The 13399-nt window shown below is 41.9% G+C and overlaps 1 protein-coding gene across 1 annotated transcript in view; it reads right to left on the reverse strand.

The window, feature by feature from the left end:
• Nucleotides 1-4792: 4792 nt before the first annotated feature.
• The window catches only part of PCP4 (Purkinje cell protein 4), a 52447-nt gene continuing 43840 nt past the window's right edge, over nucleotides 4793-13399 (reverse strand). Inside the window, exon 3 of the mRNA XM_042789028.1 lies at nucleotides 4793-5592. Coding sequence (XP_042644962.1) covers nucleotides 5465-5592 — 128 coding nt within the window. The 3' untranslated portion in view covers nucleotides 4793-5464. The remainder of the gene's footprint in view (nucleotides 5593-13399) is intronic.

Below are 13399 nucleotides of genomic sequence, written 5' to 3' on the forward strand. Positions count from 1 at the left end.
TGACAGTGGGGTCTGAGCATCTCTTGAAGTCTCACAACAAACGGCTGGCTGTCAGAGGACACCTTAGGAAGCTTCTCTTAGCTGCAAGGCATCTGCTAGCTTGTGGGTCTCAAGGAAACATTAAGCAACCTTGCCCAAGCGCCCTTCAGTGATGATTCATTTGAACCACTGGGACTTTATTTTGGAAGTTTCTACAGTCAGCTGCCAGTTCTAAAACTGGAGCTGGCAGGTAATATCTGAGGGTAGAAGAGGGCACCTCAGACACCTCTCAGATGCAGAGGCCTCTGGTGATGCCTACATGACAGCACCACCACGGAGGGTTAGATGTGCACCACAGCCATGTCCCAAATGCAGGCTGTCACACCACCTGGGTGAGTATCATGTCTTCCCTCCCCTGCACCCACCTCAAGCTTTGGTTTTCATGAAGGAGAAACCGTGACACGTTCCAGCTGGTCTTATGAGGTGGAACAGCAGGGACTGTGGCCATCAGCAACGCTCGCTGTCCCATATGGGAATGTCCCCACTCTGTTGCACAGTTCCTTGGGATCCAGTGGGCTTCAGACTGGTGTTTGGGAAGTGCCAGGTGTCAAATAGGATTCACAGGGCTGCAGGAACACCTCCTGTCAGCAGCCAACTTCACACCAGAGAGCCCGTGCTCCTTTGAGGCTTGAGCTCTGAAACAGAGCAGACACAAGGAGTTGATTACCTGAGCCGAAGAGAAATCACCTTCAGATGGCTCATTAAGATTTGGCAGCGCTTTCCCTTTTCTCCTTTCCCAGCTGAGCTCCTCTTTTGCTCAGAGGATTCCCTTCCACCCATTCGCTTCCATTGCGTACTGTGGCAGATGCTTTCACTGACATATTTTGGCCACTGTGCTCGGCCAACATACTTTGGAGCAATTTCAGGCAGGCTGCAAGCTGAGGCATTGTGCCGGGGCTGGAGCAGACGACAGAGGCGATACTGACGCCCGTTTCTGTGAGCAGCCTGGTCTGTGGGCACGTTCTGCTGGCAGGAATCCAGCAGGGACCCTGCTGCACCCACTCTGGACCTGCCTGGGGCATCCTGCCCATTTCTTGGCCTTGCAGCATGGCATCGAGCTGCGTTGTGTTGCAGCTGGGGTGACTGAGGGCAAAGAAGCCAGGGGAGGGAAATGGGACCTCTGACCTTCATATATATTTGTATAACCAAAAGCTGTCTATATCCCTCTCTCCTCCCTGGGAGGGACACTGGGATATGGAGAGATACAGACCCCTGATGTGGACAGGGAGACTGCAGGGCTCACTGGGGCTGGCAGGTCCCTGGGGCCAGGGCGTGGAGCTCCAGCCAGGAGCAGGGCAGCCAGGGAGCACCAGGGCAGCTCCAGGCCCGGGCATTGGACACCTCCCTTGGGATGGGCCGAGGCCAGGACATGGGCCTGAGGGTGGGCCCGGCTTGGTGGGGCCATGGCTGAGCAGGGCAGGGCTGTGGGGAGCTGGAGACTGGCCTTGCTGTGGCACCACTGGGGTGAGGGCTGAGGGACCCGGGGAGCTGAGGTGAGGCCCTGGACCCTGGGCAGCGTGGGTGAGCCCCAAGGGGCAGACATGGGGTCCTGGCCCTGGGCAGGGTGGGGTGGGGCAGTCAGGGCTGTCAGTGCCCTTGTAGCCTTGACATGACCTTCCTCTCCTCATGGGTCTCAGGGAGTTTTCTCTAAAACTAAGGATCAAAGAATGGGATTTTCATTATCTCTCTTTTCAGGTGATTTTTAAGATCATTGCACAGCATATATGCCATTGCGAGTTTCACTGGTGACATCCTGCTCCTGTGAGAACCAGACACGCCATCCCACCCTTTCAGCTCTTGTCCCTTAAACAGTTGTTTTTCTGCAAGACGACCTAACCATTTGTTCCCAGACCACTTAACTTATCCAAGAGGCATTCATGAGATTCCTGTCAAAACTTCTTGGAAATCCAGCTGCACCCGGATTACCATTACCCACCAGTTTACCCCACCACTGACCACCAGCAGATTTGTGAATCACGGCTGCTCTCAGGCTGGTGTTGATGTATTATGGTTGTACTATGTCATGTCATAGTTGCTCTTGAGCTACTTAATGAAGACAGGCTTTGTAAATTTCTGAATACGCATAGACCCCTTTCTAAAATCTGTTACTAATTTGCCCCTGCCTGTTCCCCTGGAATTGAGGCCAGCGTGAGCAATGGGTTGAACAAGTTGGCCACTGTGTATCTAAGCTCCTCTACAAGATGTGGGTGAACCTCCTCCAGTCCTGGTCATCTGTTGTTACTGATTTGGTTGAGTTACTCCAAACTCTCTTCTATTGATATTTCAGTTTGACAATGAATTCCTCAGATTGATCTAGTACAAAAAAAGCCCCTGTTGTGGGTGCATCTGCTCTGAGCATTAATGAAAGATTCATTTCTACTTTCTGCAAGACCTCTGCTTCCCTATATCCCCATAATTCTCCAGTAGGCTACCAGTCTGAGGAGTGTTTGAAAAAAGTTTCATTTATAACTCTGTACCTTCAGCAAGCCACAGGTTTGCTTTGGCTTGCCTTTACGTGTTTAACTTGAGAGATTTCACATCTTTTGCTGTTTTCCTCATTTGGGCGTTCTTGTGCTTTCTAATGGTGTTTCTTTACCTCTAATAGTCTCCTTTGTTGTTTACTTCTACGGGTTATTTTATGGTCCAAGTAACAATGCGAACAAAGGATTTCTAAGGCTCAGGCAATTGTTCTGATCACTCAACTGTAGGTTATTCTCTTTTGGGACAATCTGAGAGTAATTTGGAGCAGAAGCAGTATAGACATTTCTGTCAAGGGTGTGGGTGTATGCGGTGGGAGTGATAACCCTGTTTCCTGCAAAATTTACTGTTCTGAGTAATCTTTCATGTTACCAATGGGAACTTTTGGTTTAACAGCACAGATATCCACCCAATTTAAATTTTGCTTTCTGTGACTTGGTTACTCCCAGCTAGGTAGTGCTAGTTAAGTACAGAGCTCGGTGAGTGTCTTGAAGTTAAAAGACCCATCAGTGTTCTCTTTTACCCATCTCAGTGAAGTTCCTGGTTAAATCAGACTCCTTTGCTCACCTCAGCAATATCCAGATAGGTCTTTGAAAAGTATGAGTTACTGCTAAGAAAGGAAATTAAAAACTGCCACCTTGGATATGAACAAAGGATCAATGAAAAGTAAGACTCAGGAGCGAGAAAGCCCTCCTCTCCTGGGAACACAGACTGAATCTGTGATACAAACACATTTTCATAAAAAGGAAATTGTCTGACAGGGGCAGCCACAATTAATCCAATTTTAATGCCAGTTCACTATTTCCTCATTATGTTTCACTTTATATTAAGACTGTATTTGTAAGATGCACTCTGAACTTCACATTAAAGAATAGCCCTGCTGCTGAAAGAGCCATAATTCATTTACTAACAGCCCCTGTTGCTGTGCTTCAATAATGTAATTGTTTCTCTGCGTTCCAACCATATGATTATTCCTGTTGTGTAGGAAATTTAAGCCGAAGGAATGTCAGATCATATATAAAAGCCTAGTGCTTACCCATAGTTTTTATTCAATTAAGTAGCCATTACAGAGCTCATGCTATTTCAAATGACATAATGCAGAACACAGATGCAGTCCTTTATTACAGATATATGTTCATCAAAACAAAATGGCACCAACATAATCCAAACCCATTACAATTTTTAAATTATTATGCTAAGGTGATCATTATATGGTGAGCAGCCTCTGTGAAAGACAAGCGGGGAATCCACGGCCTCTACAAACCACACTCTGAGCACAGCAGCAGTGTTATTTGAGGGTTTTTTGTGCAATTCCTAAATATGAAGGAACAGTGATGCTAATACATTCTCCTAGAGTGAAAGCTCTGAGCTGCAGCTTGAAGAACATGACTTTGCCGGTGATGTGTGGGTAAATCATGCATAGGGCTGGGACCTGACCCAGAGAGAAGTCCCTAAGGCAAGGTCTGGGCAGCATTTAGGTGTTTGTCCCCAAACTAAGATCCAAAAATGCCTGTCCATTCCCACCCAGTCTTGCTGTGCTCATTAAGCACCTCACACGTCGTCTCTGCACATGCCTTCTGCATCACCCACGGGATCCATAATGCTTTCTCTGCTCAGCATTTCTAAGGGCTCCTCCTAACCAGCACAGTGCCGGAGCTCCTATCACCCACCTTCAGGTTTGGGCTCCTCACTAAATTGTTGCCCAGCACCACAAGTGCCTTAACCTGCCCAGGGCTGAGGGCCTTCCCCCTGCAGGGCCGCAGCCCGCCTGTCAGAAGCAGCTCGCTCTGCAGCCCTTCAGTGCTGCTGCTGTGGAGGGCTCTCATGGGAAGCGACTGCCCCCAGCATGAGATCCCTCCTTTCCCTCTGCTCCTACCCCTTGGTCCTGGCTTTCTATTCACACGAGAGGGCTAATGATATATGTGTCCTTCGCCACGGTGATCAGAATGCTCCTGTGGAAGGTGGGAGAGGGAGAAATTTAAGACAGATGTTGTTCTGGCTGCTTTTTGTTAATCAAAATTTGGGATAATACAGTAATAAGGTAAGAGGCACATATAAAATTGAATACAGAACAGTGCAAATACAGGGAGTCTGTTATGATTTATTCATCAAATACTGAAAATAATATGAAAAGAGAGAGATGGCACAGAGATAGTTACCGATTATGTAGAGTGAAAAGCTGCATCAGAAAGAGTTCAGAGGGTCAGTTTCTATTTTTACAAATTAAAAAAACAAACCACCAAACCTTCCAAAGGTTTCTGGAATTAGATTTTTGTATATTGTGTCTGATTTTTATTTTATTTCCATAACAGTCAATGTGGTCCAAGATGAGTACTTCTAAATGTTATCATATAAAGAGGAAGGACAAGGACAATTTCTCCACTTAAGCCTCTTTACTGGCATAACTGCAAGACGACAATAAACTGCTCAGTGATTCCTACACCTCTTCCCCTAATGCCAGATTCTGTCTGCAACTTTTTACTTTCAGCTCATTACATGAAAGCAATTTGATTGTCACATTTGGCTAGCAGCTGGAATTCTCCAACTGAGGTAAGCAGGGCTCAGATACATGTTCTCATCCCTCAGCAAAAACCTTGTGACATACGGTAATGTTACGTCTCTAAGCTTTACATGAAGAGGAAAACAGGCATCTGGGCTGGGTTCATTTATAACGCTGTGGTTGCTGGATTAATATGAAAAGACAGATGAAGGCAGACACTTTAATTACTTCACCCTAAATTTTTATTACAACATCAAGTAAAATGGTGAGTTACAGAGGATAATGGGTGTGAAGCATCTGGTATGAAGTCACACACAAGCTCATGGTTTGTTATCTGCCAATGGGGTTTTAAATATTGGTAATTTCTGTACATGCATCTTTGTGTTACTTCTGATTTTCTTGGTAAATCATTTCAGCATTACTTTGTTTTAACCTGTGAGGTAGCTACTAAGACTGGGACCCCGCTTTTTTCTTCTGGAATTTTCTGAACTGGGACTGTATCGCCACAGCTGCCCTTTCTGTCTCTGGCGCATTCATGTCTATGTCAAATTCCTCTTGAACCTTCTTTTGCCCATCTGTTCAAAGAAAACAAAACAAAACATCAAGTTTTTTCAAACAGCGATAATCACTGGACAGCACAGGTGAAAACCCCTGCCCCTCCTTCCTTCACAGACACAGCCATGATGATGGGAAGCATATTCAGAAGAAAACCTGGGACCAGTTTCAGCAAACACAGATGATCAAATCCCCCACCCCCTCCCAATAACAGAGTCTGTGACAGCCCCTTGGTAGCCAGGCACCGAGTGGCGACATCCAAAAGGTGCTCACGGTCACCGAGCATCACCCTGACATCTCAGCAAGTCGTCTCCTGCCCCAGGAGCTGACCGTGAGGGGCAGAGGGACCCCCCTGTGCCACCCTGTAGGTAGAAGTTACTCATATCCCCATGTTTACTGTAAAATAAAGGCACATTAAAATATTTTAAAGTAGGGATGAAGGCTCTGTTCCAATCACATCTCCTGCATTAGAGGGAGAGATAATACTTCCTAAGGCAAATTTCCATCCTTTTCACTTCTTTCCTGCCTTTCAACACATACTGCTCTTCCCCTTTGAATCATTTATGTTCAATCTCTCTCCCACTGTGCTGCTTCCCTCCCTTCTCTCCAGGCTCTGTTGTTGCCTTTCAGCCTTGGTCCTTGGCTCTTTGCCTTCCTTTATTCCCTGGCCTCAGCTTTTCATTCAACTACATTTGGCCTCCATGTGGACAACCCAGCTGACTTTGCTGAATTTTGTTTCCTCCACCTACATGTTAAAAGTGCAGCCCTGGGAAAAACCCCACCGTCATGCAAAGACAACCCTAATCTGCCTGGACCAACGAAGTGAGAACACACATTCACTCCACTAACCTCATCATACCACTGAGTTTCTCCGCTCTATAAATCTGTTTGTTAAACTCACATAACCGTTGTGTCCTGGTCCTGCCGTGAACGACATGCCAGGAGTCTGCAGAGAGCTGTACTTAAAACAGCTGTGGGAATTCACCCATTTTGAACTACTTTGCTTTATATTGTTGAGGTTAATACCTCTGGGATGCTCATCCCCAAGTACTGTTAATGCAAATCAAGGGGAACAATCTCAATGTAGTATTAAAATGAAAAAAGAACTTATTCCCCACTCTCTCTCATTCCCACTAGAAAACAGGGATACCATTTAATGATTTTAGCATGAGTCTTGCAGTATTTCTTGCTTTTACTTCTTGTTCTTATTCAGAACTCAATTTTTGTGTCCATTTTCCATCACCAGAATCCACTCTAAACTGGGCAAATATTTAAAGGGAAGGTTTTGACATATTCCATACTGATTTTATTTTAACTACAATAACCAAATAAATGCAGCTATGTCAATGTATAAGAAGTGTTCACTTAAAATTTTATTTTACTTAGAACAACATTTAAGAAGAAAGATTAAAATGTAAGAAGAAGGAGAAAGTCTGGAGAAGAATAGCTTGAAAGCTTACCAAAACTTTGATTATACAGTATAATAAAAAGTTAGGTTATCAAAATGAGGATTTTATGGAAGAAACTAAATCGTACTAACATTAAGTCACACTTCCACAGCCATTAATTCCAAGAATCTGTACAGTTTGTGTAACTATTCAAGAAACACAACCATAGGAATACAAGTATTGACTTATTTTCATGGGGAAAGGGAGGTGAAGGTTGGAAGTGACTTCTTATGATCACAAGTTGTTGACACAGCCAAGGAGAAAACTGAACTCTCCCATTAAAGCCATGTTATATACTGAAACTTATAGTGGCTTGTCAAAGAAATAGAAATTTCCGTACCAGTTCCTAAACTAATAATACAACACTTCATGAAACTTTTCCTATTGCCAGATACCACCATCTCCACATTGCTAGGTACACAGAAGAGAAACGGACATTATTTTTTTAAATCAAATTTCAGAAGAAATTATCATTTTCACAATGACACGGTACCATTTTGTTGGTATTTTGGGGGGTTGGTTCTGATTCAGTATTTATGGGTTAAAGGAAACTAAGACAAGAATTCACATTTTATATGGAAACAAACCAAAAAAGGACTTAAAATCATCCTGTAAAAAACTAGGAATTTTCAGTCAGAACATGTAAATATAGACTTTTCATTTGAAATTTTTGAGAGCCTGATTAGCTATCTCTAACATCAACCACTTTGTGATATCAATAATACGAAAATAAAAACTGTTTTACTTGTCCATGTGTCAGAATCTCTCCTTTATTTATAGGGTCCTATTAACTTATTCTAAGGAAAAGAGTATCACTTATGGAGAAATATTCTTATTTCTTATGGAGAAATATTTTATCAAAATGTTCATATGTGCAATGTAATAAGCATTTAATCAGCTTTGAAAAAAATGAGACTGATGTCTTCTCATTGCTTGATGATTTTCATTTTTGTTGCAACATTCCAAATTTTAAGCTCTTTCCTAGCCACGCACTAGACACAGCTCCCAGTCTTAACAGTAGAAAACAAAAGTGGAATTTATGCATCAATTTTAGCTTTTCAGTATATAAATTACTGTCCCTTGGAAAGGTCAATAGGGAAAGCCAGATGGATGGGTGAATGGGCACAATTGGTTTCATACCTCTCGATGAGCTCCGGCTTGTACAATACGTTTCCTATTACAACCAAGTCTTAGCAGTATGTTAACTTGCACTAGTGACTCAGCAATCTTACGTTAAGATTTGGTTGATTTAAGAAAATCCAGCATTTAGTATATTTTTTCTCTAGAATTTCCAGGCCAGTTAATCTTTGTTTGATGTGAATCACCATCACTGCTTTAAAATCAATTGTACTACAATAATTTACCATACCTCAAGATCTACAGTAATTTACCATATCTTAAAATCTACCTGACTTCCTTTTATTTTTTGACCCGTGTTCATTGAAATCAAAACCAAAATTCCTGATGAACTCTTTCTGCATTTCTCTTTGTCCCATCACTAAGGAGAAATGGTAAGATGAGAAGTTTTCAGCCATGACTTAGAATTGTAGATTAAGAAATTAGAAGTGTTCAAAAGGACCAAGACACTTATATGGGTAATAAATAAATTGTTAGCTTACGGATGGTATAGAAGTATATATATAACTATCACAAATATATGCATAATGTACATTATAAAACAACATGTATATCGTCAATATGTAATGTATATGACATACCTGTGTTTTCTTTCTCCCTTTTTTCTTTCTATATACACATATGGTTTATCCACATTTGAATATATAGAAAATATATATGACTATATATAGACATACACAAACATATTTGCTTAAGGAGTTTTAAGTCCTGTGTTAAAGTGAAAAGAGCTGGATGGAGTATTTCCTAAAATTTGGGAGTGGATTTTCTTGGAGTTCTCCCTGAAACATTTTCTACTGATGACTGTCACAACACAGATACTTTAACAGATGGATTGTCAATCTGGAGGGAGAATTCAGTGGTGTGCCTTCTTTGGCTTTGTCTATGCTAAGGAAAAAATATTCTAGTTTTTACCTTGAATTGCTTTACTAAAAGTAGCCTAATGATTTAAAATATATCACACCCCACTAACTACACTGGTTTTGTTTCACTGGTTAGTTAAGCGTTAAGAGCATGAGTCCCAACCCCCCAGGGCAGGAGGCTTTGAACTAGGTGATCTTTAAGGTTCCTTTCAACCCAACCCATTCTACAATTCTGTGAATTAAGAATTCACCCACTTAGCTACAGTGAAAACCCAGTCTGTGCTCAGGATATGCACAGACCAGAGATGATCTCACTGCACCAATATGAGTGACTGAAAGCCTTTTTGGACCCTTCCTACTATGTACGCCCCTATGCCATGCTAGCTTTTACTTGTCAGTAGTTGTTCATATACCTCAAACATGCAGGCTATTAATTTTTCATGCTCAAATCGTTAAATTTATGCATAGAACTGAAATCAAGCCCATAAAAATGTTCCTCTTTCATTCACTGTCTCCCACTCCTAGCTTGCCTTTCATGAGGGATCACTAGCTTGGAAGTGATCTGAAAACCCAGGAAATTTTCACTCTCAGCAGGCCAAGGCATAGATAAGCACAGGGTTTACTCTTTGACTTGCTTTCTTTGTTCCTACTGGTGGAGGCACCTTTTTCTAAGCTGCCTTTACGTAGCAGTAAAGGTAGATCTGGATTCCCTCCCCATCCTCAGTCATACACACACACACTTTTGTTGATATCTACACTTTCCAGACTAGGAGCAGATTTCTTTCACTTGGATATCTGAGGATCCCTGGACTACCACAGGCCCACATGAGGAAACTATGAAGAACAAGACTGTTCTCAGTAGATTTCAATTCACAAGCTACTTATGATTTTAAGGAAATCAAAAATCAAAAAGGGTTGATAAACACTGGCCTGCACTTTCCACTTTCTGAGGGGAATTAGTTTCATTAGCACCATAAAAAACAAAACCCCTAACCTTTCTCACTACACTCAGCTATTTCAAGGCTTTCCCTGAAAGATTTACTTCATACTTAGCCCAAATTCCCTCTCCCAGACAGTAACTCCCACTCTTCTGAACATGATGTGACAAGACAGAGGAGTCAGTATGTGTCCCTGCTGGGTTCTGATCATCGCCAACAGAGGAGGTGAACAAAACAATCCCATGCCAACAGTCATGGGTTGGCCATAACAGAACTTTAGTATCCACCGAGTTTTTCAAAATCAGGTGTTTAATGTGGACTGAGTATGGCCATGTGTCAATTCAGGCAAAGGTGAGCTGCGGTGGAACAAACTCCTTGGAGCACATCAACGGCTTGTTGAGTCCTACCATGATAAGGAGCATCCCATGTCCCAGCACCAGTCTGGTGCTACAGGCTACTTTGCAGGACTAAAGACTGAGACAACCTGTAGGGTGCAGATTTTACTTCAGTATAGACAATAGTCATCCCACTAGGAGAGCCTGAAACAGCAGCTAATTAGTTGTTTTCCAAATCTAATATCCTGAAAGCTCATTTCACATCGTTGCAATTGAAAAAGATCTATTTATTCCATTTCCAGATGAAACATTAGAATGCTGTCTCTACAATCTGCTACAGTGCCTCATAATCCATTGCAAACAGTGGAATGATAATGAAGCTGTCTGTAACAAGGAAAACAATGAAGTCTTACACACAAATCACCCTGCAAACTCTCAAGAAAGGTGATGTGAGTGTAATTATTCACAAATATGCCTTCAGCTATTTCTTTCATTTACTTTTCAACTACACAGTAAAACGAATTGTGACAACACTGAAAAAGAAAACACTGTTTATTCCATATGGGTCAAAAGCCTAAAGGAGTCTTTTGTGGCCTTTGAAGACAGGCTGAACAGACTGGTCTTTCCTAAAAGTGTTCATGGAAGGGCAAAAGCTGGTGGGATGGACTTGGGGGAAAAGGGGACTCACTCTTTATTCTCAGAATTTCTCCATCCTCCAGATGAAACAGAGATTGCTTGTCACCTTCTGGAAAAACATTCAGCAAGAAAAGTTGCATGGGCTGAAGCCTCTAACTGGCATTTCACATCTTAAGTGCTATCCTCTGCCCCTGCCCACCTGGCCCACATCCAACAGGAATTACAGGACTGTTCTGAAGATGGAATATACTCATAAAAATACTGCATTTTTCAGAGGCTAAACTGCAGCCTTTGGAAAAAGATTAAATGATGTGTGGGACAGAATCACAGTGCCCCATAACATGCCAGAAGCAGTATTTTGCCTCAGGCAGGATCATTACCTCCCACTGCTCAAAAGATTATTCAAGCTGTGACAATCTTTCTGCTACTCTGATCCTAAGCTATTACACCAGTCTGTCCAATGAGGCAGAACAGTCCCTAATTAAAGAGTACCAAAAAGGGCAGGAATCTCACGGATGTTGACATTCATGTGGAGCATTATCTTTATCTTTGTGTGATGGAAAGAGCCATTTTATCTGACTAGACTTCACAAAGCAACCATCCAGCTAGAGAAAACATACAGGTGCTTAGATGTATGGAGGTCAGATTTAACTCCTTACAAGTACCGGTTTTGAAAGCTTAGAGTTGATGTGGCCATTCTTCCCCCTCTGTATTTCACTGAGGGTGAGGAAGTAAAATGCCAGGTAGAGGCCTCTCTGAGATCATCTGCTAAGCAACTACAGTTTGTTGCTTTCTGTGGTATCAGGAATGAACATTTTCCAGTGCCTTGAACATGGCACTGGTTTTGCGGCCTCACTAGCTTAGTGTATACAGCTTGCAGCTGTGGTCTGGGGACACAGGCTGTTGTGAGGACTTTGCCTCAGCAGCCCTCCAGTAATGGGACAATCCAAAGAAAATTCTGTGTATGAGGACCCTGTTTGTTATAGCCCACTGGGCTGATAAAAGCTCATTAGCATGGTATCTATGTGTGTTGAGAGACTGACCTCCATGATACTGCTGGTGTGATGTAATATTCCCATTGCCTAGAATGACTTTACTGCATCAGGATATTATTGGCCTTTCTGTTAGGTATATCTGGCTTCTGAGTTACTGTCTAGGCACAAACTTCTTGGAGATTATTTTTTTCACATGCATGTTCCTGATGTCACAACACAAAATTCTATGAAATTTTGGTCTAACTTTCCTAAACGGATGGAGTAATTTAAAGCCATTGGCTCTTGTGATATTGCTGGCTAATCTCCAGTTTGGTGGCCATCTGAAAAAGACCTGAATCACTGGGAGCTGTGTAATTACTCACTTTACCAACACGCTAGCATAATGCTAATGCAATACCAGGCCTTTGTGGAATTACCTCAGTGTGACAGTCTTGTAGTCCCATCACCTCTTCAAACACAAGAGGCACAATCCCTTCAGACCTTTAAGCAGTGACCATGGGACTACACAAGACAAATTCTGTCGTCTTCTTCCTGTGCATAACCACACAATGGATTATCACTATCTGACTGTTGTATAGATAATCCAACTCAAACTTTCAGCTACTTCATTTTTAAGGACAGAAATTTTCTCCAATTATTTTAGGAATAACACAATAATTTTCCTTCCTACTCATTAAAAATGTTGCAGGGTGAAAAACTCATTTTGTGACAAAGACTACATCACCACATTTGTCCTTATTTCTTCACTCCATAATGAACTCAGACATTCAAGGGCCACCTTTCAAAGTCAAAGGCTACCTATCTTGTTTGAATGTCAGTGGGGGAAGTTACAGCTTTATGCAGTTTTCTGAAGGTGGTAGGCTCTGGAGAAGTGTACTGTCTACACAACAACCATCTCTGAAGCTGAAGAGCAAACTCTGGAGCTCAGCAGTCTCCTGTGACTTCAAAAGCACAGTGTGAAAGGAAATAAAGGTTATTGTTAGTGATCATATTAAATGTAACAGCTATTCTTACCTGAACCACACCAACCAGCCCCTTAATATCACTCAAAGCAAGCCAAAAAAGAACATCTTCCTATTAGACTGTAAATTACAATTTGGTATAAAGAAGATGACTTCATTAAGCAACCAGAATACTTTCTTCTTCAAATTGACCTTTACTTTTGTAACGCAGTACTGTTACCTCAAATTTGAAAAAATAGTTTTGCTGTAGAAAATAGTGGTTGTTCTTTTATGATTGTAAAAATGTTATTTTGGCATGAAGCTTTTGAAGTGTCTGATTAATCTTTTTTTTTCCTAGTTGAAATAACATTGGAGAGCAGCAGCACTATTTCTGACATAAGATAAACAAAGTAGCATAGAATTATGTATATTGGGATGACATATAATAAAATAGAAAGGAATAGTAATGAAATTTAGTTTACAAAAATTGTATTTTCAACTAATTTGTAGCCAACTACAGACAAATTGATATTGCTC

The sequence above is a fragment of the Tyto alba genome, unplaced genomic scaffold, assembly GCF_018691265.1.
Source record: "Tyto alba isolate M040663 unplaced genomic scaffold, T.alba_DEE_v4.0 Super-Scaffold_14, whole genome shotgun sequence".
NCBI classification, from domain to species: Eukaryota; Metazoa; Chordata; class Aves; order Strigiformes; family Tytonidae; genus Tyto; species Tyto alba.